Raw genomic sequence first — 26,597 nt, forward strand, 5'->3', positions numbered from 1 at the left:
TTTTTGGATTTTATTAGCAGTTTTATTCATTTGTTCAATCAGTAATTTATTTATGATGTAAGGTGGGTGGGTGATCTGCTGATCTCTTTTCCCTTCTCTATTTTGTCCTTCATGAGTGATAGACTGTTTTGGTGATTAAATAATAAAACAGGACACGGTATGAAAATTCATGTGAAAGTTTACATCATCCATTCCAAACATAATAATATTATTACAATCAACCACACCTGTCCAGGCTTGCAACACTGTCCTCTTCTGCCACTCAAGCAGAAATCAATCCCTACCGATTATCATGAAGCCAATAAAATACAGTGCTCACCTGCTGTGAATGACATTGAGAATGGCTGGAAATACTAGCTGCTGACATATCCATCAACACAACCTTGACTTAAACTGACCTGACACGTCTTTGAATTTGATCTAAAATGCACTTGATCATGGTGACATATGGAAATAATTATACATAACTAATAATACCCTTCCCACAATAAGTAGACACTATTGTTAAATTCCATCGTATCGAAGCAACACAACCAACTTAACAATGCATGTATATGCATTCAATTACTATAAATGCAAGAAGTTGAAACAAGCGTTTTGTCTGATTACAGTATATAAAAATGTGTTCTGAACTCTTCATCAAGGGTTGATGTTCATTTAAGTGATCTAATATCTATACATTTACAAAAATCTGCTGTGAAAAAAAACATAGTTTAACATGCATTTCATTAAAATATACATTACAGTGTGTTCACTAAAGCCGTTTGATTTTTGAGTACATGGGAATCTACTGCATATGAATACAAATATTTGGTCAAATACTGGAAAGTAAATAAAGATATACTGTTGGAAGGAAACGTGGAAGGAAAGTGCCTTAAAACATTGGTTTTGGAACAGCATTTGCTACTCCTAAGAAACTATTTTTGGCCATACAACCATAACCTGCTAAATACTGTACCCGTTGACTGCATGTCATAGCAGGTGGGAGACAAAAAATCCTGATGCATGTAAGCACGAAGCTTTTGAATATAAATTTGAAATATACCAACAGTACAGTATAATCCATAACTAAGATGTAAGAGGCACTTGCACTTGATTTTACCTTTATCTAATTCAATAGGAAAGTTAATAAAGCTAGTCTTACACTGGCATAAGCTTAACTAGAGACATACAAATGCAGCATAGGAAAAGGATTCATACAAAAATGTTACACTAGTCAAGAATATTTTCAGTCCTATTTCAGTCCTGCACTCATGCTAGGCTAGCTGGAATAGGTTTGAATGACAGTGTTTTGGTGCGCTGTGCTTTGACATGAGTATAACCACGCGTGTACGGAACATAAGGAGCTGAAAGTGGCAGGCACTAGGACCCTAGGTCAACCGCTGGACGACACCACCATGTCCAGCTCCTTGACTCCGTCCTGGCCGCTGGTGAGGCCGCAGCTGGCCGGGGACAGCTGCTCCGTGAAGTGGTTGTGGTTGGCCCGCGGCACTGGTGCTGGTGATGGCGGGGCCTGTGCCAGGCCCGGTTTCTTGGGTGGGATGGGCGGCGGGATCCCGCGGTCGGCTCTGGGGATGGTGGGCGAGCGGATGCCGGGCGAGAGCGTGCCGCTGGGGACCCGCGAGGAGGAGAGGGAGGGCGAGCTTGGCGCCAGGTTGCGGTAGTCTGTGCCAAAAGGGGAGCTGTTGGGAGTGGCGGCTGGTTTAGTGGCGCCCGGCTGCTGCTGCTGCTGCTGCACGGTGAAGCGGGAGAGAACCTGGGTCACGGTGCTCCGGGCCACCTGCCGGGCCGGACTGGTCTCGGGGGACGGGGTGCTGCAGGGGGACAGCGCCCGCGGGGAGCTGGGGGAAGCCCCTCCTCTGCTGTTTGGGGAGCCTATCGCAGCTGTGTGAGGCTGGGGCTGGGGCTGAGGCTGGGGCTGAGACTGGGGCGGGGGCGGAGGCTGAGACTGGGGCTCGGGGCTAGGGCTGGGGTTTGGGTTGGGGTGGCCCTGGAACTTGTGGCGGGCAGCGTGGAAGCGCTGGTGGATGCCCGCCTGGTAGGAAGACTGCATGCTGGCAGAGTTGCCGCTGCTGGGGGACGCACTGGACGCGGCGATGGTGCCGGGGGCAGAGGGAGACGGGGGTGCCATGCCCGCCCGTTTAGCCAACAGGGGAGACGAGCAGGGGGAGGCCGTGAGCGCAGACGGACCCAGGTTCTGCTGGTGGTGGACGGGGTGTGGATTCAGACAGGAGTGGTTCTCCAGGTCCCCATCCTCATGCACTCCGTTCTCCTTCTCATCTTCCTCTTCCTCTTTCTGTACAGGGTGGTGGCCATTCATCTTGGGCACCTCCTCTTCCTCCCCCTGCTGCTGCTGCTGCAAGCTTGCGTCCATCTGTGTGGTAACAGACCTCATCTCCGGCCTCCTCTCCTCCTCCATCTCCCCCCTCTCCGTCTCTCCTCCTCCTCCTCCCTGCAGCGCCTCCTCCAGCTCCCCCTTCAGCCTCTCCAGCTCCTGCTGCAGTGCCCGACTTTGCGCCTCCTCCCTGCGGAGCCGCGCACGCAGCTGCTCCCTCTCCGTGTCCACCTCGGCCAGCTGCTCCTCGGCGCGCGCCTCCGTCTGCAGAGCGCGCCTCTTCTCGGCCTCCAGCTGCGTGCGGAGGCTCTGGGTGGCGCCGCGCTCCCGGTCGAGGCGCCGCGAGGCCTCCGCCGCCCGCTGGCTCTCCTCCTGGGCGCGGGCGGAGGCGCGTTGGCACTCGCGCGCCAGGGCGGACGCCAGCTGCTTGTGCTGGGCGCGCTCCTCGTCCAGCTGCTCTTGTAGGCGCCGGTGCTCGCGCTCCAGCCGACGGGACTGACCGCGCTCAAACTCCAGCTGCAGGGAAACATAACAAACATTAAAAAGAAACATATCCACCCAACACACACACAAACACACACACACACACACACACACACACACACACACACAACCACAACCACAACCAGACAGACTGAATTCATCTTTTATTCATAAATCACTGATGCTCAGGAAGTGACTGTCCGCTTCCAAACCCTCTCACAGAGTAAAAGTTCAGATGGGTCATTTATCAATGAATACAGAGCCTCTGGTTTCACTTCTATATATATACTCCTATACTACTTATATATATACTCCCTAACAGGTGAGGTTTTACTGTATTTTTTACTGATGTTTTTCTGATATTTCTTTGTACAGATACACACTTAAAAGTTCACAACCCTGATATGCTTGACCCAGGTCAGCTGTGGTGTGCTACTGAGAAACATGAGTCAGTGCTTGAGTAGCTGTCTGTGCCAGAATGCCACGCAGTCATTTCAGGTGGCCAGGAGGAGTGCGCTACCTCTGGCGTGGTGTGTTACCTGCCAGGTGGAGAGCGCTACCTCTGGCGTGGTGGGTTACCTGCTGCTGGAGGCGCTCCCTCTCCTTCTCCAATATGCATGTGACGTCGTCGCCCTCGGCCGTGTCCTCCGCGTGCCGCCGCTTCTCCTCCTCCAGGTCCGCAATGACCTGCCGTAGCCACACGGGGGCGACAGAGAGACATCAGACAGACAGCTCAGACCTCCTGTCTCAGACAGATTAGCCTGTGCGGCTGCGACGTCATCACGCTCAAACGGACACAGTACACATGGCCCTCCCCTTGACCCAGGCTGGGGGGGGGGGGGGGGGGCAGAGCCACCAATCATAGAAGTCTGTGAGTGTGCATCTCGACAGGATTTAGGGTACGGGTGGGTAGAAATGCCACCTGATCTCTTCTGACACAGGAAATTGGACGTTCCAGCGTGCCAAGGCACAATGAGTCAGGTATGACATTTAGCATTAAGTCAAAAGTGGTGACAAACACATGCATGGAAAAGTTAGATAGAGTGAGAGGACCTAGGAATGGATTACTGCTACAACCCTCTGTGCATGCACAGAAAAACAACCAGCCTTCTTCTATAATTTAATACACGTTTCGTCCTTCATTACTTAAGTAATACGTTCCAACAAAAAAAAAACACTCTCTCTCTAATTCCTCTGTCGTTTGCTCCCATTTTAAAATAACAACCCCCCCCCCCCCCAGCAATCTCTCATAAACCTATAGTACAAAGCTGTGTGTGTGTGCATTCAGTCATTTAACAGATGGCTGTGATAAATCACTTTGAATGAAAGGACCTCATAAATGGCGGACCATGAATGGGCCTGTCCTTTGTGTTGTCTCATGTGTAAGGGCATACAGTGTTGTCTCATGTGTAAGGGCATAGAGGGCAAGCAGGGCAGATCAACCGCCTAGCAGTGCACGCGTGTGGGTGTATTAGCATAGTTAGCCTAGCGTGAAAAAAGTACAGTGTGTGTGAATGTAACAGCATAGTTAGCCTAGCGTGAAAAAAGTACAGTGTGTGTGAATGCAACAGCATAGTTAGCCTATCGTGAAAAAAGTACAGTATGTGTGAATGCAACAGCATAGTTAGCATAGCGTGAAAAAAGTACAGTGTGTGAGAATGCAACAGCATAGTTAGCCTAGCATGAAAAAAGTACAGTGTGTGTGAATGCAACAGCATAGTTAGCCTATCGTGAAAAAAGTACAGTGTGTGAGAATGCAACAGCATAGTTAGCCTAGCATGAAAAAAGTACAGTGTGTGTGAATGCAACAGCATAGTTAGCCTAGGGTGAAAAAAGTACAGTGTGTGTGAATGTAACAGCATAGTTAGCCTAGCGTGAAAAAAGTACAGTGTGTGTTAATGTAACAGCATAGTTAGCCTAGCGTGAAAAAAAGTACAGTGTGTGTGATGTAACAGCATAGTTAGCCTAGCCTTTGCTGAACAGAGTGAATGAGTGCGGTGGCCCCTACCCTGCGATGCCTGCTCTCGGCGGCAGCCAGCTGGGCCAGCATCTTCTCCTGCATCCTGCGGCAGTGTCCCACCACCAGCTTGAGCACGGTCAGGGGGTCAGGGTACACGGCGGGCTCCCCCGGCGAGAGGCCATCTCTGGGGCCCCGCAGCGCCTCCCCGTCTCTCTGCAGGGCCAGGAAGGGGTCGCTCAGGTTGAACTTCCCGTAGCGCTCCCGGACGTAGGTGTTCCTGTGCTGGGCCTGAGAAGAGGGGAGAGAGCGTTAAGACGGTTCGACTTACGGTATCGGCTACGAGACCTTGGCTGAGACGCTAGTCAACAAAGGGTGGATGACTAAAGACACTGGAGTGTTTATCAAGAAAAAGAGAAGAGAGAGAGAGAAAGAGAGAAGAGAGAATGTAACATAGAAAGAAGGAAATAAAAGAGACAGATGGTGTGAAAGGGAGAAGAGTGAATATGTGATTATGGTGTGAAAGGATCAGGAGTGAATGTGATTATGGTGTGAAAGGAAGAGGAGTGATAATGACAACAGAGCTGAACCCATCAGGAGCCCCCTGGTTTATGGTTCTTGTTTGGATAGCAACACAGAAGACAGCAGAGGAGGAGGGGGATTTACCACCTCAACATGAGGCTCATGTTATGGGAAAGTACAGAGTGTTTAAACTAGAGAGGAAGAGGAGGCTCATGTTATGGGACAGTACAGGGCGTTTAAACTAGAGAGGAAGAGGCTCATGTTATGGGACAGTACAGGGTGTTTTAACTAGAGGGGGGGAACAGTGAGTACTGTGTACACTGTGTGTGTGTGCCAAGAATGAGACAAAAGAGAAACTATTGAACACAGGCCTGATGAAGGTTTGTATGTGTATATCATGAGAGAGAGAGAGAGAGAGAGAGAGAGAGATGGCCATGGGACAGTGTTTTAAGCAGAGAAGACAGAAGAACAAAAGAAGGGTTCCTGTTATGACCATTATGATGTATCTGCTCCAAGACCTCTGTCATGCCACTGACACTGGTCCACTGTGTAGGCCTTGAAGGTTGAGGTCTTGTGTACAGGAATGTGTCAAGATAAGGGAAAGAAGAGAAACAGGAGGAGAAAGAAACAACTAGAATATAAAGAATGACGTGACCGAGAAACTGAGAGTGGGTTAGGAATCAGACAATCAGAACAGAACCGCAGTTAGAACCCTAACCTTAGAACACATTAGAACACGTGTGCCTGCCATGCCAGGCCCTCTAGCTCGTCTCCATCCATGTGTGTTTTACCCGAGCAGGGGACAGAGAGGCAGAGCGTCTCTGTGTTTAATAACTTGAGTGCGCAGCGCTCTGGAACAGGCCTTTATCCCTGCCTAGGGAGGTTAAGGTGTGGGATGAACTCTGAACTCTGCTCTCCCTCGGCTGTGTGTGTGTGTGTGTGTGTGTGTGTGTGTGTGTGTGTGTGTGTGTGTGTGTGTGTGTGCTGAACTCTCGCTGTTCTCGCTGTTCTCCCTCGGCTCATAGAAATCCCACTCATGTTGCCCACTAAACAGGAAGTTAGACATAGCAGCTCGGGTACTGATGCCAAGAGCAACATAAAGCGTTTTTCCAAATGTGTGTGTATGTGTTTGTGTGTGTGTGAGAGAGAGAGTGTGTATGCGAGAGAGAGAGCGAGCGAGAGAGAGAGAGAGAGAGCGAGAGAGAGAGTGTCTGTGTTTATGTGTGTATGTGTATGTGTATTTGTGAGTATGGCTGTGTGTGTGTGTGTGTGTGTGTGTGTGTGTGTGTGTATGTGTGTGTGTTTGTGATAGCGTTCCCTCTGAACTCTAAACACAGACAAGGAGAACAGCAGCAGCAGATTCCGCTCAGAGATCCTACAGAACTAGGAGCGGGGCCACCGTCAGGGTTTGGCTTAGTAATTCATCCACGGTTCAAAAGCATTGACCATGTCTGGACTGATGTGGAATCCGTCTTACTTGTGGTTCCTGTCTCAGGAGTCTCAGTAATGTCAGCATTTGATCTGGTGAAAAGAGATCATTCGCTTTGGTTTTCCACTTCATCAAACAGTACTGATATGGAGGACGTATCTGATGGAGGACGCGTACGATCAGAAGGGGGGGAACATCACAAGCGAGTCCCTCGGGGCGTCTCATTGGCTCAAGCCAAGTGCTTCCAAGGCCCATTTCACTGGCCTGACCCCAAGAGCCCCAACACACATCTGATAAACCTGTGGCCGGCAGTTAGGTTATATAAGGGCTTCCCACCCATCCGACTGTGTGTGTGTGTGTGTGTGTGTGTGTGTGTGTGTGTGTGTGTGTGTGTGTGTGTGTGTGTGTGTGTGTGTGTGTGTGTGTGTGTGTTGCAGTAAGGTTACATAAGGGTTTCCCACCCATCCGACTGTGTGTGTGTGTGTGTGTGTGTGTTTGTGTGTGTGTGTGTTGCAGTAAGGTTACATAAGGGTTTCCCACCCATCCGACTGTGTGTGTGTGTGTGTGTGTGTGTTGCAGTAAGGTTACATATAGGGTTTCCCAGCCATCCGACTGTGTGTGTGTGTGTGTGTGTGTGTGTGTTTGTGTGTGTGTGTGTTGCAGTAAGGTTACATAAGGGTTTCCCACCCATCCGACTGTGTGTGTGTGTGTGTGTGTGTGTGTGTGTGTGTTGCAGTAAGGTTACATATAGGGTTTCCCACCCATCCGCCCCACGCTTCAGCTTTGAGCCGGAGCTTGAGCTGGCGTCAGTATGATGGACACATCTGCAAGGAGGGCACACAACTCAGAGCAACCTCGTGTGTGTGCGTGTGTGCGACTGTGTGTGCGTGCGTGCGACTGTGTGTGTGTGTGTGTGTGCGACTGTGTGTGTGTGTGTGTGTGTGTGTTGCTGGGATTTAGTTTAAATACTGTATGTCTGTGTGTGTGTGTGTGTGATAGTGTTCCCTCTGAACTCTAAACATGTCTATATCTGCTGTCTCCCACCAACCCTGAGGTGATGATATGTCAGTGATGACCCATGAGGTCATGACCTCTGCTCAGTCCACGTCAGCTTTGAGTTCTGAGCTGCAGCTCTGACTGGCCTCGTTATTATCGATACCTCCCAGCAGCTCCTCTATGAAGTGAGCACACAGATACACAGCTCAGAGCATCCTTGTGCGTGCGTGTGTATTTTAGATTAGATTAGATTAGATTAGATTCAACTTTATTGTCATTGCACAGAGTACAAGTACTGAGACAACGAAATGCAGTTTAGCATCTAACCAGAAGTGCAAAATAGCAAAAAAGTGCAGAGTATGTGCATATGTAAAGTGGAGTAAGTGAATAAATAAATATATATGTACAGTAAGAAATAGATATGTAATATGAACAGAATTGGGACTAGCAGCAGTTGAGGTAAGAAGTGTAGATATGATAAGTATATAAAAGTGCAGGTGTAAGTATTAGTGGTGGTAATAAGTGAAATGAAATGAATGAGGTAGTAAGTGTAAGTACGATTAATACAGTTATTACAGTAATAAGTGGGATGTACAGTTGTAAAAAAGACATTCTGGTGCAAATGTTCAGTGGCTGGAGGGGGGTGTGTGGCAGTCAAGCCAGGGGGGGGGGGGGGGGGGGGGAGTACAGTGCAAATGTGTGTGGCAGTCAAGCCAGGGGGAGGTGTGTGTGGGGGTGGGGGGGGGGCTATCAGTAGGGTGACAGCCGCAGGGATGAAGCTGTTCCTGAACCTGCTGGTCCGGGAACGGAGGACCCTGTAGCGCCTCCCAGAGGGGAGGAGGGCAAACAGTCTGTGGCTGGGATGTGAGCTGTCCTTGACGATGCTGCACGCCCTCCGCAGACATCTCTTGCTCTGGACAGCCTCAATGGTGGGGAGTGAGGAACCTGTGATGCGTTGGGCAGTTTTCACCACCCTCTGCAGTCTTTTTCGGTCGGCAACAGAGCAGCTGCCATACCATACTGAGATGCAGTTTGTAAGTGTCACGACTTCGGGCAACCGTTTGGCACATTGGCGGCCTCTGGTGGCCAAAGGACATCATGAACTAATTTGTGTCCACATGTGCCTTTGTTGTCTTTGTGTGCCCTCACCTGTTCCCCATTGTGATTTGTGTTCTCACCTGTTCCCCATTGTGTGCTCTCACCTGTCTTGCGTTTTTTCAATCCCTGAGAAAAGCCTGACAGAACGACCAGATCAACATGGACCCAGTAGGTAGTGCCCAACAGGGATGCAAGAGGTTGGCGCAGACATTGAAGAAGCTGCTTCAGCGCGAGCAGGTCTTGCTGCAGCTGCAGAAGGATCTCGACCGCCAGCAAGAGGATCTAGCTCGTTGCCAGCAACAACTGAACCGTTGGCAACAACGGGACCAACCTCCCCCGTGGTTCCCACTCTATGATGGCAATCCGGGTGGCTGCAGAGGTTTTCTGCAGCCGATCTGGAGTGCAGCGGGCGGCCCATCACCCTCTCCTCCGACCGCTCGAGAATTGCCTACATGATAATCTTGCTCTCAGGCAAGGCCTTGGCATTGGCAACCGCTTTGTGGGAGAAGCAAGGTCCCGAGTGCTCCAGCCTCAGGGCTTTTCAGGCGGTGCTGTTGTGGGTCTACGACCGGGTTAGCATGGACAGCTTCGAGGCCGCCATTGCCTCTGCCCTGGAGAGAGATGCTGCCCTTAAACCTGCAGCTGCCGTTCCTGAAGCCGCGGTTCCAGAGGCACCCAGCCTGGATGCAGCAGCCCTGGACGCCCCCAGTCTGAGTGCAGTCTGAGCCCAGAGGCTGCCAGCTCGGATGCCCCTAGTCTCAGTGCACCAGGCAGCCCGGAGGCCGCCAGTCCGGATGCCGCAGTCTTAGATGCTGCCAGCCCGGAGGCCGCCAGCCCAGATGCCGCCAGCCCGAGTGAGCCAGGCAGCCTGGAGGCCGACAGCCCGAATGAACCAGATGCCAAAGCCCCAGATGCCGCCTGCCCGAGTGACCCAGGCAGTCTGGAGGCCAACAGCCCGGATGAGCCTGACAGCCTGAATGCTGCCAGCCCGGATGAACCAGGCAGCCCGGATGCCGAAGCCCCAGATGCCGCCAGCCCGAGTGAGCCAGGTAGGCTGGAGGCCGACAGCCCGGATGAGCCAAGCAGCCTTGAGGTCGACAGCCCGAATGCTGCCAGCCCAAGTGAACCAGGCAGCCTGGATGCCGTCGCCCCAGATGCCGCCAGCCCGAGTGAGCCAGGTAGTCTGGAGGCCGACAGCCCGGATGCCGAAGCCCCAGATACCGCCAGCCCGAGTGAGCCGGGTAGTCTGGAGGTCGACAGTTCGGATGAGCCAGGCAGCCTTGAGCCTGACAGCCTGTATGCTCCCAGCCCTGGTGAACCAGGCAGCTCCGATGCTGCCAGCCGCGGCGAACCAGGCAGCCCCGATGCCTCCAGCCCCGGCGAACCAGGCAGCCCCGGCGAACCAGGCAACCCCGATGCCTCCAGCCCCGGTGAACCAGGCAGCCCCGATGCTGCTGCCGACCCGGACCCCGCAGTCTCCGCTGCCGACCCGGACCCCGCAGCCTCCGCTGCCGACCCGGACCCCGCAGTCTCCGCTGCCGACCCGGACCCCGCAGTCTCCGCTGCCGACCCGGACCCCGCAGTCTCCGCTGCCGACCCGGACCCCGCAGCCTCCGCTGCCGACCCGGACCTCGCAGTCTCCACTCCAGGCGCCCCTGTCCTGAGCGCCCCTGTCCTGAGCGCCCCTGTGCTGAGCGCCCCTGTCCCGAGCACCCCTGGCGCCCCTGTCCAGAGCGCTCCTGTCCCAGGTGCCCCTGTCCTCCTCCCAGGCATCTGTGTTCCTGCCCCTGTTCCAGGCGTTCCTGCCCCAGGCGCTTCTGGTCCTGTCCCAGGTGTCCCTGTCTCCAGTGTCCTAGGTGCTGTGACTGCCCCAGCCACTGGTCCTGCAACCCCAACCGTCGCTGACCCAGCAACCCCAGCCACAGCTGGTGCTGCAACCCCGACCTCATCCTCTGACTGCGTCTTCGCGAGCCTGGCCAAGGGGATGATTCTTGTTCTCGTCGGTTCCAACAAGGCCCCCAGGCGTCTGTCAGACCCTTCGCCTCATTCTGGTCGCCCACCTGGTCGCCCACCAGACACTCTGCCCCTGCTTGGCCGCCCGCCCGGCCGCCCACCAGACACTCTGCCCCTGCTTGGCCGCCCGCCGGGCCGCCCACCAGATACTCGGTCCTGGTTCGGCCGTCCACCTGGCCGGCCACCTGACCCTTGGTTCCTGCCCTCCGGCCTTGTCCTTAACCCCCTCCACCCAGTCTCCTCAGGAAAAAGAGATGCTGGTGTGCCTTCTTGACTAGGGATGAGGTGTTGAGGGTCCAAGAGAGGTCCTCAGAGATGTGGACACCCAGGAACTTGAAGCTGGTGACACGCTCAACCTCCATCCCGTTGATATGGATGGGGATGTGTGTGCCAGCTTTCTTCCTCCTTCCTCCTTCCGTCCACAATTAGCTCTTTGGTCTTCTTGGTGTTGAGAGCCAGGTTGTTGTCGGCGCACCACACCGCCAGGTGCTGGACCTCTTCTCTGTAGGCCGACTCATCGTTGTCACTGATGAGGCCAATCACCGTTGTGTCGTCCGCAAACTTGACAATGGTATTAGAACCATGTACAGGTGTGCAGTCGTAGGTGAAGAAGGAGTAGAGGAGAGGACTTAGCACACAGCCCTGTGGCACGCCGGTGTTCAGGATGAGGGTTGAGGAGGTGTGGTTCTCTACCCTAACAGACTGGGGTCTGTTGGATAGGAAGTCCAGTATCCAGTTACAGAGTGTGTGTGCGTATGTGTGCGGGTGCGTGCATGCGTGCGTGCGTGTTTGTGTGTTTGTGTGTGTGTGTGTGTGTGTGTGTTTGCTGTCCTGTTCACACTGTTCCCAACACCCCAGGGCTGACCCATGAGGCCATGCCCTCTGCTATGACAAATGTATCCCAGAGACTGGGAGAGAGAGCAAGCAGCTGAGCGTAGAGCAGCCTTCAGTGTGTGTGTGTGTGTGTGTGTGTGTGTGTGTGTGTGTGTGTGTGAGTTTGTGTTTGTGTGTGAGTTTGCCACGCTGTTATGATGGATGCTTCCTCTGCAGCTCAGAGAGTAGCCTTGACACGCGCTGGCAGAAATCTGTTTGCTATTAACACCCCCACATCCAGCCTTCAGACCCCTGGACATCAGTCAGGAGGGCCCCCCAAAAACAACCATGACCCCTGCACTCAACTGACAGAGGAACCAGAACCTTCTCCACCTTCACCCAGTGCCATGTCACTACTGCAGCTCCACCTCATAAAATGTTCACTATGCTCCCCTTAGAGTTGACTGTTCAGTGTACGCTCTGCATTTTGATGATCCAAACAAACCTTCCCAGTCTGTGACCTTTTTGGCTTTCAGAACTGGAACCTTTTCAGCTGAAGAACTGTTCTCACTGTTTTCAGTGCAAAGGACCCTTCATTGCCAACAGAGGCTACAAATGGTTCCCTGTAGGATTCCATCTGGTGTGCTACACAACCACCTCTTCCTCAGAGTGTGTAGGCTATAGCGACAGCTCAGGCTACCCTCACAGAAGGCAAAGGGCTTCCCTTATTGATGGTTAACCTCCAACAGAGAGAGAGAGAGAGAGAAAGACCACGTGTCTATGGTAGTGCAAACTGGACCAGTGGAACAGGCCACGCACAAAGGGAGTCTGTTTTCCTGGCTAGGCTACCCCCCACTCCTCTCCCTCCTCCTCCTCCTCTTCCTCCTCCTCCTCCTCTTCTTCTCCTCCTCCTCCTCCTCCACGCATCTGCTGATGAGTGTTTGTGTGTGGAAGTGGGAGAGTGAGGATGAGGCCAGCTGCCTGCCTGCTCTTGCATTCCTCTCATGATTGCCTTTTTAAAAGATGCAGGAGAGAGAGAGAGAGGGAGAGCGAAACCGTCCTCCTTCTTTGGTCTTAAGTTGGGACCTTTCTGAAGAGCTCCATGTGTGTTGAGCTGTTGCTCATGATTAAGCCGGCTGCACGAGGACTAAATGCACAGCTCATTCCTCATGGCAGATGAAATCTAGCATTCCTATTTTTTTGCAAATCTAACTAACTTCCTTAAATTCCTGGACATGCTTGTAAAGAATTAGAAAATGGACTGTTGCTTATCAGGATTTCCGGATATATTCCATAAACATTCCATAACTTTCCGTCAACAGCATGACATTTCCATAAAACATGAAAAGAACCACACAATGTACGAGACTAATATGTAATGCATCTGTCTCATGTGGGAAGAATCAGGAATTTCCATCTTACTAGGCTTGGACTCCCATGTAGCAGCTGACTGGAGAACAGATGAGGCTCTGACCTGGGTTTGCTGCAGAGCCAGGTGTTGTGTGGTCTAGCGGGACCAAGACAAGACCAGAAAGATGGAACCAGATAGCAGCGTGCCATGGAGCGGATCCGGCGCTGACCGGGCGCACGTCGCACAGATCTACATATGCATTTCATTTCATCCAACATCTCTTGTCCTCAACGCGTGAGCGCTCCCTGGGTATCGAACCTGTGGCCCTGGTGTTCTTTGCACCTTGCTCTACTGAGTTAAGCTACATAAAAGACAGCAAATCGACTCCAAGGTCAGGGTCAGATTTGTTGTACAACCACAGGTGCTATCTGAGCTGGGGAAACCAGACGGCTCTAGAACTGAATTCATAAAGATAGAACCAGGACCACGGCTGACCCCGGAACAGATCTGTGCCCTGTTCTGGCACAGGTTCTGTAGAACCTTCTAAGATCTAGGACCCGATGCCTTCACCGTCAGGGTAGAATCTGGGTAAAAGGTACAGACAAAACCAGAAAAGATTAATTGAAGAGAGAACCAAGACAGCCGCTGACTGTACCAATGCCTTGCCTTCAACAGGGAAATGATCTCCAGAAATAACAGTGGCATCCCTTACTTCCTTGGGAATTAACCAAATGAGAAGCCAATGACATTAGCTCCTCTCCCTGCAACCGCTGGGCCACGCGGGCCTCGACACATGACCTGCGGCTTTGGAGTTCTACTCGGGTCAAGAGCGGAGCGTTGGAGGAGGAGGGAATGGGTGTTTGGGAACGCTAGAACATTCTTCTGTGCTCGAGCGAATATCTTTGACTTCAAGCAGAAACCCGATGAGGTCTGATTACTCCAGAGACTCCGGAGTGAAGTAGAGGGGAGGGGGGGAGACGTCTGTATTACGTCTGATGGCAGCAGCACAAAGGTGTGGGAAAGATAAACCATGCTGCAGCACTTATACCCAAAACAAAAAATGTGGCGTCACATCTCACTTAAGGCCGCTGTGAATAACTCATTAGTCCTGGTTTAAAACATTCTTCACACTGGGGAATACTGGAAATAGGCCTTCCTGTTTCATGCAAATTCTCAAAAAGAACTAAAAGCCTAGGAAAAGTTTTAGTAATCGTTATACATGGTCAAAACTACCATGAGAGAAGAACAATATTTAGCCTACAGTGGGTTTACTGATTGGTCAACCATGGTTAATCATTTAACTTAAAGTCCTTCTCGGCATACCGCTTTAAGAGCTGTGTTTGACTTGTGTGGCAGGAAATACAGTCAAAACCATAACCATAAAACCTTGATCTGCTCAACTGCAAGTGGTTTACACACATCAAGAGACCACACTAAAACAGAAGCTGCTGTGGTAATCAGGCTATACTGACAGCTATGTTCTGCAGACAGCACGTTAAACTATAGTATTGATTATGAAGCACAGAGAAACCAAAGATCACCCGGCTATGCATGACTGAATTAAAGATCGGTCAGCTGTAGAGGATCATGGAACTCTGTGATCCATATTACACAACAGCCAGAGGCAAGGGCTCGCAAAATTGCAAACCCGACATCTCAGGACGATCAAGTTTTCCTGTCGAGCTACCAAAGTGTGTTTTCGGCTCTTCCGACTTGCTATTCGGAGGAAAACCACAGAACTGAGTGAATGAGTTGTTCATCATGATGGAAGTGTACGCGTTCATCGGAAAGGTACTAGTCAGGTTGTGTTTGATGAGAGAGTCCTCTGCCACCACAGCATGTAAAGTAGTGCACCAGAAAAGCTGAGATCAATACAGTTCTGCACACATGCTGGACGAACGTGTATATTGCATAACATAGCATTCATACCACAACATGAATTTGGATTAAATTCAAGTTTAAATCAGACCTTTATCCTTTTGTTCTTGCACAAACATATCCCCACAGTCCATGGGCTGAGTAATGGGCACAGCCAAGACGCATATGCACAGTGAAGGACTCTCTTTAGACTTCTGGTGATTTATTTGATATAAAACTGACCTTTACAAAACAGTAAAAGTAAATTTCAGGTTTTGTAACAGTGATAGATTCACGGAGAATAACTATGTAAAATGCGTTTTTGATATTTTGCTTAGGTGGAGTAAGATGCATAATGATATTTATGATGATTGTTGCAGTCTGTGCTTGTTAAATAAATTGCTTTCTCGAATATATGTATCTTTCTACATAAAAAAATGGTCTTTTTCATTTGGGCTAGTCAAATTCATTTCAGGCAACCAAAATCTGCAGAATGCCTGCCCAAAGGGGCGACCAGGGATTAAGAAATGTTGCTACTGCCAAATTAGTCTACTGCCAAAATGTTTGACAGAACGTCAAAGTGATCTCATCGAAAAGACAGAAATGCACGGTCACACAATACTCTATGTACTTTTTCTTATTCTTTTAAAATCATTCCTGTTCTTTCCCAGACATGTATTTTAGTGCATCGGTGCTGTTCAGCATATTATATGCACATGCACATTTTACAGTTAGGAACCATGTATTTATGTCTTTTATGACTCCCTATTTCTGATTTTGTCATCAAGTACTTAAAAGTTTTGCGGTGGTACAATGTAACAACAATCTTTTAAAAATGAAACGTTTGTCTCAAGGAAAAAAATATGTCAGAACCGAGTGAACAATCTAGCTTTTCTGCTGCATAATACAATTCCACGAATCACAACTTCTGGCACAAAGTCTCTCCGCTACTCCGCATTGCCAGGATCCCACCACTGCCAATGCCTCTGTTGACCTGGAAGTCTATTCTCCATCTCCGCCAGTGTAAGAGGCTCGTGGCGACTCTCCCGCAGATCTACTGATGGTGCGCTGATGGCGATCGTTGTTTGGTCGGGCCAGTTAAAGCTCTGGACATTCTGGAGTAGAGGAGTAATCTCACCCCAGCATTATCACATGCCAGATAGCAACAGACAGATCAGCACCAGAACAGCACCAGAACAGGGCCAGATCTGGACCAGGGGGAGCTTTTATATCGGACCAGACCAGCTGGAGTACAAGTGCTTGGGGAGATTAGCCATCCCGTGATAGATAAGGACAGATATGGCAGACTGTCGGAGACGAGGAGTTATCACTCGACACGGTTCCCTGAAGGGCCTGTCTTCCTAAACCTGAAGGAGCTTACAGGGAAGAGGAATCTTGGCACCAAATATAGCGGTGAGACTGATGGTCTGAATAGATCCTTAAGGAAGCTGAGTGGCAAATGATCCACCTCACTCTCACAACCACAACGCTTCCCCCACTCACATCACATAAAGATTATTTACAAGGATGACACCATCTGTGAAAACAAAAACTACTGGATTTGAGGTTCAGTAAAAACACTTGATATGAGACTGGGATGTCATCTTTCTAAATTGGTATAGAGTGGTGATTTGGCGGCCCCGAAGTTGGGAAAACATTGAAAAACCATACAGAAGAAAATAAGTTGAGATAATATTGGAAAAAAGATGAATGGCTATTAGTGCTTGGTAATAGTCCCTTCATAAGCAAATTTTTTTCTTTCAAAGTTTCAGTTTTTTTCAATGAGTTGTTTATTCTTCCATGGGCTTCAGTTTCTCTGTGTTTACGTATTCTATTTGAGGCAATGGTTGCTATGAAGCCTTTTTTTGTGTGCTCTGTTGCAACAACAAGGTCGCTGGATTATTCCATTTCCCATTTTGGTGCTATTCAAAGCCGAAGCTGATCATCACTTCCTCTCCGCCTGTCCATACTTAGTTCTCAAATCCAAACTTCCTCCATCAGCTCAGCACTTGAAGGCCGAGATTGAGACAGCAGAAAAAAAACGCCAGACCTTTTGAGTGACTAACAGAAGCTACCAGTGCTTTGGCAACTGCACAAACTGGCAACGTGAGCCAAAACAATGATGATGACATCTGCGGTCTGCTTCCATTCATAAAACAACCAAAAATACCTCCAATATGCAATAAGCCTCACTGCTAAGACATGTGTGTGTGTGTGTGTGTGTGTCTGTGTGTGTGTGTGTGTGTGTGTGTGTGTGTGTGTGTGCACTTCCATGAGTGTAACTAGACAACGCCACATTGTAGTTGCTGATCGGACGCCTCTTTTTGGCACAAGCTGACACACGCTGAGTAAGACAGTCAGGCCAGACAGCAGTTGATGGAGCGGATAAGGAAGATGGCGGGTGTTGATCTGGTGGGTGTGGGCCGAGTGTGGGCCGAGTGTGGGCCGGGTCTGTATCAGAGTGAGCTGGATGACACTTCTCTGATGAGCTCATAGCTGCCTGGGAGGAGAGAACGTGAGTGACGAGAGGCTTTCTGTGTCATGAAGAAGGAATTGCCACCCAGAAACCACAAACAGTGCTCACTTATGCCTGGTGCTTCAAAGCGAACGAAGGGTTGTCACGGACGTGTACTCAACAGGGACTCTTTGAAGGGTTGTCACGGAGATGCACTCAACAGGGACTCTTTGAAAAAACAGCCTGCAGGCATGGAGACCAGCCCCACGGAACCTTCTCTGAGTCGGCTGGGAATCTACAGAAACGGCCAGACCTGGACATTGTCTCCGTAAGTGGCCACATCTCTATCCCAGATGGCCGCTGACGGTGGCCCAGTTCTGTCCCAGTTCTGGCCCATACCTGAGCCAGGTCCAGCCCAGCTGCTCTGCAGGTTCCCAGTCCGCTCCCACGCTTCGCGAGTGTGAATAACAATGGCATTGCAATGCCCTTATCCATGCATGTATCTCTGAGCAGGGGCCTGTTTCTCTCTCATCCTAAAGTAGAGGTCTCCCCCCCACACCAATCCTAAGCAGAGGCATTTTGTTTCTCATCCTGTGCTTTTACAAACATGAAGCGCAGAGATAACATCGGCACAGCAAATCACCAGTGTGCTTAACTCCATGCGCTAAGCCACACAGAGGGCAGCGACGAGTCGACCCCCCCCCCCCCCCGACACACACGCACACACACACACAGAGCCCAGCCAAGGGTGGTGGGGGGAGAGTAGGCAAGTAAGAGCTGACAATGATCTCTTCATGTTGGAGTGACACCAGTGTCAAATTCAGAGAACTTGGCTGAGAGAAAAAAAAAGGGAAAATGAAATGAAATCGGACTCTGGGAAAATAGCCTGTGTGTTCTGCCCTCAGCTCTGAGACCAGCTGCTCAGCTGAAACAGAGAGAGAGAGAAAGAGAGAGAGAGAGAGGGAAAGAGAGAGAGAGAAAGAGAGAGAGAGCGCATTTAAGAATAATGACAAAGAGAGAGAGTTCCTGTTTTTACAGGGATCCCGCAGTTATCATGCCAAGAAGACCCCTCATTAGGCTGCCTTTGCTTGTTTCTATTGAAACATACAGAGGGGGCATAATACCGCCCTAGCGTGTCCTTTCACATAGCATGCCGGCGTTTGGGAACCAGAGGCATGACGTTTAACATCGCTTGATCTATACTATCACATTAAAGACCATTTTCAGAGGCATGACGTTTAACATAGCTTGATCTATACTGCCACATTAAAGACCATCTTTGACAGAGGGATCTATGACTATCTCCGCTGCCGACTCAGAGGCGGAACGGCCCCACCATTCCACCTCTGCACCTTTTATACTGAACGGTGAAGCGTAATGACGGCACAATATTCCTGCCTTGAAAAAAGCTTCAGAGGAAGAAAGAGAAAGAAAGAGAGAGAGAGAGCATTTAAGTTTCCCTAAGATTATGCAGAGGACCCACTGTTTGACATTCCCCTCTCTTTCCTATAACATTTTTGCCTCATTGAAAGGTCCTGTGTTCGCTGTACCTCTGGCTTGTTAAAACATCCTCTGTGAATAGTGCAGATGCGTGCAGCAACATGCTCCCCAGTCCCCAGTCTGAGATGCTCTTATCCTCAGCATCGCTGCAAATGGGAACGCTGAAACCAGGTCAGTCGTTTCATGAGAAAGCGTGCAGGTTTCAGTTCTTCTTGGGTGGGAAGAGCCAGATTTGAGAGACTGATGAACATCTCACTGATGTACATCTCAGTTAGAGTAGTATGTTTCAACACACCCTCACCCCATTCCCATTCCTGTCAGTCTCTTTACATGATGGTCTTACCAAAGACTGAACTTGAGGGGAGTGGCAGTGGGTAAGCAGTTTGGCTACAGAGTCAAGTCTTGTCTGCTCAACAGTCTATCCCTGTCGTCAATGAACACTAGGCCAGACAAATTTAGAATGAATTAGAAGTCTGCCCCTGACACACACACACACACACACCACACACACACAGTGACACGCACACAACCTCCCCCACACACTGACACGCACACAAACACACGCACACACACATCCCCGTAGCACCAGCTAGTCCTGCAGTTTATTTCATTTGCTCTGCGTCTCTCCCTCCCGGTCTCGCTCTCTCCTGGCAGGCTCTGGCCGCTGTAGATCAGCGCAGGCTGGAAGGCCAGTTTCCGCCAGGGGTGTGGGAAGAGAGCCAGACTCCGCTCTGGAATGTACGAGGGGCTACTTCACTGCTGCTTAACAAAAAAGCGGGGGGAGAAAGAGTCACAGAACGGATCGCATTCCGGCTGCGAAAATAAGCAACAGTCCCAAACAATCTGGGGATGAGGATGAAAACTGTTAAGTTTCTTTAAAAAAAAGTTGGAAAGAAAAAGTAAAAGGTAAGTGTGGCAGTCGAGGTGACAGTCGAGTCGAGACTGAGGGGCTTTAAAGCAGAAGCATGCAGTCTTTCCCTGAGGGGCTTGTTTGTCTGTAATGCTAACCACACAAATATGCTCTTTCTCAAAACAACCCAGAGATGCTTGACTTTAACCAGCAGTCATCCCCTCCAGGCTAAAGCCCCAGTTGCTTATCTTTGTAGCGTAGCATAAACACATAGCGTAGCATAACACAAGCCTCCATCCCATTATGTTCTTACATAACAGGATGTCACGGCAGTGAGACAAGCATCTGCCCCTGGCACAGATCTGGCCCGGCCCTGGGCAGGGTCCTACCAGAAGCGAAGCGGCCGAGGTATGTGCCCGACACACACACACACACACACACACACACACACACACACACACACACACACACACACACACACACACACACACACACACACACATCTGCTTCCCATCGCGTGGTACGGCACTAATTTCTCCCCTGGGTACGGCGCTGTGCCACGCTGAGCTCAGAAACCTCGACTCCACCCCGTCGCCCACATCCAGCCTTACAGTAATGCGCCCCAGAGCTGCAGTGCACCTGCATGGGGCCAATGCACTACAGCCAATGCACTACAGCCAATGCACTACACCGAGAGACTTCCTGGGTACGGAGTTGCTTGCTGAAGCTGTGGGTTAAATCACACCACAAGCTAACTACCCCTTCTTCTGTTGCTGTACAGAGCGATTGTCAGGCAGATGGGTCCCCCCTTTTCAGCTGGGTTCTGTTCAAGGTTTCTTCCTGGTAAAAGACGATTCCGCTAGTCTAGAGGGTTCAAGCCTTGTGTTCTCTACCGCGCCTTGAGAAAATGTCCATTGTTAATGGCGCAATGCCAATGAAACTGAGTTACACTAGATGAGACGTATTTAGAGGCTTTATACAGACATGATTACTGATGATATGTCAAATAATATAAATGTGAAAATAAATAACTGACAGTAACTGGTGTAACAGAAGGCTCATAGACATGTCTGAAACTGATTCATTGCTGTGAAATATAGGCAAGCCGGTCATGTGGAGTAGATTAAGAGGCTTGCCCATCGCGGCTATTTAAAGGATTAGCTCAGTCCATGTGGCCGGGCATACACACACACGCATGCGCACGCACGCACACACACACACACACACACACACACACACACACACACACACACACACACACACACAAACACACAAACACACAGAGGCTAAAAGGTCATGTGATTCCGTGGAGACTCACTCGGAGGGCCTCGATGACCAGGTCGCGTGCCTCCAACTCGCCCTCCAGGACGCTGAAGAGCATCAGCAGCTCGGCCTTGCTCAGGTTCTCCATGTTCATCCTGGACTCCTGGAGGCAAAGGGCAAAGGGCATACACAGAGGGTCATCGAAATGTCCATATGACATGACATGACGATGCACATTCAACAGGAATAATGCACTCAATTCACTTGCACTGTATTCGTATCAGCCTACCGCATACCTCTGGCAATGAAGATTGTCTCAAGGTGCTTTACAGAAACGATTACACCTTATATTACACAGTTCTTGTTACAGGAACTATACCACCAAGTACAATATCCCACACTAATAATTGATGCGCATACCCATTCTCTGATCTTACAAAATCCTACTTTGATATACTATACCTAAAGGCTATGCAATATAAGAAATTAATGAATAGACTTCAATAAACTTTAAGCCTAGCATGTAGGGAGGCCCGTCTGGAGCAAAAGGTAGAGGAAAGGAGTTCTAATAAGGTTCCATTGAGTGTGCTTGTAGTTCCTGTGAGTTAGCTGGAAGAGCACAATAAGGTTCCATTGAGTGTGCTTGTAGTTCCTGTGAGTTAGCTGGAAGAGCACAATAAGGTTCCATTGAGTGTGCTTGTAGTTCCTGTGAGTTAGCTGGAAGAGCACAATAAGGTTCCATTGAGTGTGCTTATAGTTCCTGTGAGTTAGCTGGAAGAGCACAATAAGGTTCCATTGAGTGTGCTTGTAGTTCCTGTGAGTTAGCTGGAATTGCACCATAGCAGCAACGTTACATAAATGTGTTGGAATCCTATGGAACAAAGGTACTGATAAAATCAGAGTCAAGCACCAGAGTAAGATAACTATGACTGTACGTATGAAACCAATATTAAAAAAGACAGAGAGAGTCCATAGATACATAAATACTTCCAGATACATCAAATCTAGAACAAAGTTTTTGTAAAAATAAAAGGACATGTCATATTGATTTATTGATAAAAATGCAATGCTAATATTTCCTGAAAGAAAAGGCACTGGTTGAGTAGTTGAGAGCCCCTCATCTTCATGCGGCTCATCACCAGGCTGCCCCTATCTATTCCTCATACTTAAAAAATGACTGTTGGGCTTTCCCTTTTACAGGCTCATAAATTACTCTCTCTCTTTTCGACGTCTTCCTCGTCCCTACTCCACAACACATGGAAAGCAGATTGAGATGCCGCTGCATTTTCAGTCATAGAGGAAAGGCCTGAGTCCATTAAAGAGGTAGAGGAACCCTTGAAGGGGGATATAACCCGGGTTATCCTTAAAAGCCGTAATGTGGGTCTGCATTAACTTACAGTAAATCTGAGAATGATTTACTATGCTCTGTTCCATACTATATTAAAATCCATTGCCTGTCAATTTCGCTCTAACGCACACAAGATGTTGTGTTATTTCTTATGTACACTGGGATACGCAGCCATGAGAAACAAATAGATTCCCCCTTCTGGAAAAATATCATTATGTTGTCTCAGTAGTTATCAGAGTTATCAAAGGCCAGTCGTCCCTCGGAATTCTCCTCTAAATTATTACTTGGATAGAGGAGAGAGACGGATGTCTAATCTCAGAGGACATATTATGTTTGTAGCACACGCATTTTCATAGTGCTGCGCCGACCGCGCTGCTGCTGTTGCGCTGCTGCTGTTGTCAGGCTTGCAGCATGCGCTTCTTCAACACGCCACTGCACTGGGCCGACCAACACATGATGGCTGGTGTTCCCAGTTACTGGAGTCACTCAGGTTTTGCTTAACTCTCACGCACGGACCCATGGGAATGGAAAAATCAGTTTGGCCACAGGGTCCAGATTTATATCGAGTTCAAAAGGACTGACAGCATCTCGTAAATTAAACAAGCACAAATAAAGACACACATGCAGTTAAAAGGGTTTAAGATGACGTTGGACGTCAAACCTTCATCCTCTTATCTGTGCAGTTGTATGCAAACCCATGCCAGCTGAGAGGGAGTGATAAATAAAAAAGTTTTAAGGCATTAGACATTCAGACATCCTGTAGGACGTTTCAGATTTGAGACACATTTTACATCTGTGGACACTCAGAAAATCACAGATACATAAAGTTCCCCCCGACTCTAAATCTCTGTGAATCTCTCTCTCTCTCTCTCATGGTGGAAAAAAAAAATGCATCTCCAGTCTCTCTCTCTCCTCCCCCTTTTCTTGCCACGTCTGGTTAGCTAACATTTCCAGGAGGACCTGATGTTCATCCATTAGTCTGCTGCAGGAAGGAATGATTGGGTTCATATGGCCCTCCTCAACTTTTAGCCTCGAATGATTGAGGTGCTTCAGTCTCCAGCGAGCCGCATCACTTCGCCAGCCAAGTTTTCCACTTCGTCAGGGTCTCAAGGACCGCACTCGGCGCGTTGCATATTGGCTTCGGAGAGGCGGCTGGAGAGTTTTCCCGGCTACCGTACTACATCAGACCGTTGACTGGCCCTCCCGAGTAAGACCGGACTCTCACCAGGCAGAGGCCATATTGACTTTGGCATGAGAAAATACACCACAGTCCCCGGTGACAAAACGCGTTCCAAGAGAGAATTGGGATATCTGCGATGAGATGAGAGGTACTCGAAAGAGCTAGAAAAAGGACTTTACAGAGCACGAGCGTGTGATGCAAGTGGGTTTACAAACAGCGAGATGATCCGTCAAACAACCATCCGCTATGTTCACAGAGACATTCTTTAGTCGTTGTTGTTACCACACTTGTGGTTTGTGGTTTGACCATGCGAACAGCGTTAATTACAACTCTGCTGCGCCCCTCAGTCTCATTTTGAAGCCCCGCTAATTTCACAGCCACTTGTAACTTTTTCATGTGTTCACAGAGAAGGCCTCAGATTTCCCACATGTACAGTGCACACTGGAACGAGTCTGGGCCAGACCTGAGCCACACCTGGGCCAGACCGGGGCCAGATCCATTTCAGAAGGCCCATCAGCTGTTCATAGATGTGGGGAGTGTGCAGTAACAACACAGCTTAGTTGTAAGTACATTGTAAGTAACTAAATAGACGTTTTGAGGGCAAATTGGCTGTACTTGCTGTCAAGTCGAGTCACATTTATTTATATAGCCTAGCACATTTAAAAAGACAACAGACGAGGGGAATCAACTGACAAAGGAAATTGAACAAGAATAAAAGAAAAGAATAAGATCAAAAAACAAAAAATAAAGCAGCTAAGACAAATAAAAATGAACATAAGCAAGCAAAATCTAAAATTAGCCTAATAAAAAGATAATGGATAGAACCATAAATGTTATTCCTAAGTATATTGTATTGCAATAGTCCCGTCTGGACGCATGGAGGACCACCTTCTCACAATCTTTTGGGGATAGGACATTTCTCACTTAAAATGAAGCACTAACAACCACATTTATCTATCCATTTTTTATCTGTCAAAGAACACCCCAAGATTCTTTAAAACTGGCTTTTGGTGTAGTGTGAGTGGACCAAGAACTCTGTTAATGTCAGGGGAACCAAAAATAATAGACTTAGCCTTATTTTCATTAAGCTTAAGGAAGCTATTACCCATCCAAAGTTTGATGTCTTCAAAGCAGTCAACAAGAGGTTGTATTGTATTGACCAGAATTAAGAGGAATATATATTTGAATATCATCAACCCTAGGCAATAAATAAAGTGAGAACTGGTCGGGTCCAAATACTGAACCTTGCGGAACTCCACATGAGAGGGGTGCAACATTTGAAAAGATGCCATCAGTATACAGGTCCTATTACATAAATAAGAAGCAAACCACTTCCCCTTCCCCTTACCCCAACACAATGCTCCAGCCGCTCAAGCAACACTATACCAAACTGTACTGTACTGTACTGTACTGTACCAAAAGCGGCAGTGAGATCTAGGAGAACCAGAACTGAAAACCCCTCAGAATCAGCTGTGAGCAGCAGGTTTTTTGTAACTTCCAGAGGGCAGACTCAGCGCTGTGCATTGCACAGTGGTCATTCAGCAGTACGGTCTCCCTCATTGTCATTTTTATGCACCATATGGAAGCTTCTGCCCTGCCTGTTTGAATTCAGCTTTGAGACTCCTTGGCTGCTGAGCAGCAGTCCTTACAAATGGGATATTTTGGAAAAGAAGAATGTTATCCAAAGCAACAGCCTGGGAAATCCAAATATTCCCACACTGTTTAGCATTCAGCTCTCTTGGAAAAGGCTCTGAGATGTAATCCCTTTATCCTTGTTTGTCTGGGTTTTTTAAAGGATGCAACAAAATTGCACAACCTGCATTTTCTTTCAAATAAATCACCTCATTGACCCATAGACAGATTTCGCATCAAAGTGCTCAGTGGCCTGTCACAACGGGGCTAACGTTCCCCTGCGGTCTAACATCATCCTGGAGCGGCTGTCCCAAGTCCTGCTTCACCCAAGCATGTTAGGAGCTAATTATTGAAATCCCCCGGCCTCCTTTAAGCTACACCACCAAGGCCTTCTCAAGCAGCTTTCTTGCTGTGACACAAATACAACAGATGCGGTGCACAGTTACGATATATGTTACACACACACACACACACACACAAAAGATGGACCAATACGGTTTTACTACCAGTAGCTTCTCCAAGATTACACCCATATCATTACAAATCAGTTGTATAAATTCTAAGATAGAGAGAATTGTTTAATGGGTGTATCAATAACTGTTGCTTTGTTGTTGTTTACTGGGCATAACTACAACAAACCAAAACAAAAAGATAAAGTAACCTATAGCATTAAAACGGGCACATATGAACACAGCTCAATTTAGTTTTCTATAGCCTAATAGATTACAGGATGTGTCATTTTGGGAAAGTGAAAGGGTAGCCACTCTAACCAACATAATTACTCCGGGGCACCAGAAAAGCATTGTCTTCAAAAAATGAAATATCATCTAGAAGTTGGAAGGGCAACAGTGTGTATCCCACTAAGTATCATTTTAAAGGACACAATTCAACTGTCTCTGAGCATTGGTAAATAAAGCGTTGGTAAATAAAGGTAATCTGAATTGTTTTACGACTGACATTAATCCCAAACTTCTAAACTCAGTATCACAACAAACACAGGTAGAGTACGACAAAAAAAATAATAGCCTAGGCCTGACTACATAAACTCCATAACCATTCACTCATAGGCTACATCATTTAAATCCACGCATTTAATGTTTTAAACGGAGCACAGAATCGAACCACAGTAGGCCGTAAATAAGTCTGACGAGCTTAAAAATATATTATTTAGTGATACTGTCCCCGAATAGGATAATCAAATGTTATTCATCTTGACTCAAACATCAACTTCAATGTGTGTCAGTAATCCTCACAACGTTGACCAGCTCCACAAGCAACAAGGCATCGTTGATGTTTAGGCAAAGCCTCATCACTAAAGTTTTAGCAAATAGGCGTACATCTTACCAAACAGTCCACCGAGTGCAATGGGTAGCGGGGAAACAAAATAAATGTAATAGTTTACCGTAGTAGGTGCCATTCCAGGGTAGCTTAAGTCCACCATCAAAGAACGACTGCCGAAGTGACTTTAGGAAACTATGCTGAAGCGAAGCCCAGCGGAAAAAAGGATAAAGTGTG

At 48.7% G+C, this 26,597-nt stretch overlaps 1 protein-coding gene and 1 long non-coding RNA gene across 2 annotated transcripts; one reads left to right on the forward strand and one right to left on the reverse strand.

Moving 5' to 3' along the window:
• Positions 1 to 26,597, reverse strand: cttnbp2nla (CTTNBP2 N-terminal like a). Its single transcript, XM_031567700.2, has 5 exons — positions 26,485 to 26,597; positions 20,978 to 21,085; positions 4,827 to 5,066; positions 3,398 to 3,505; positions 1 to 2,851 (listed from the first exon to the last, which is right to left on the reverse strand). Exons 1-5 carry the CDS (start codon positions 26,521 to 26,523, stop codon positions 1,376 to 1,378), a joined length of 1,971 nt encoding a protein of 656 aa, XP_031423560.1. The 5' UTR covers positions 26,524 to 26,597; the 3' UTR covers positions 1 to 1,375.
• LOC122132908 lies at positions 21,094 to 24,223 on the forward strand. The gene is made up of 2 exons (XR_006152417.1): positions 21,094 to 21,495; positions 21,550 to 24,223. It is a non-coding gene; the product is annotated as an uncharacterized LOC122132908 (long non-coding RNA).

The sequence above is a fragment of the Clupea harengus genome, chromosome 5 (assembly GCF_900700415.2).
Source record: "Clupea harengus chromosome 5, Ch_v2.0.2, whole genome shotgun sequence".
Lineage (NCBI taxonomy): Eukaryota > Metazoa > Chordata > Actinopteri > Clupeiformes > Clupeidae > Clupea > Clupea harengus.

What these genes read in the sequence shown, in the direction of transcription:
- cttnbp2nla (XM_031567700.2), bottom strand. Translation starts at nt 26,523, where the DNA reads ATGGTGGACTTAAGCTACCCTGGAATGGCACCTACTACG. An exon ending in CTGGAATGGCACCTACTACG is followed by an intron (nt 21,086 to 26,484) that starts GTAAACTATTAC and finishes CTTTGCCTCCAG; the next exon opens with GAGTCCAGGATGAACATGGA. An exon ending in CCGAGAGCAGGCATCGCAGG is followed by an intron (nt 3,506 to 4,826) that starts GTAGGGGCCACC and finishes TGGCTACGGCAG; the next exon opens with GTCATTGCGGACCTGGAGGA.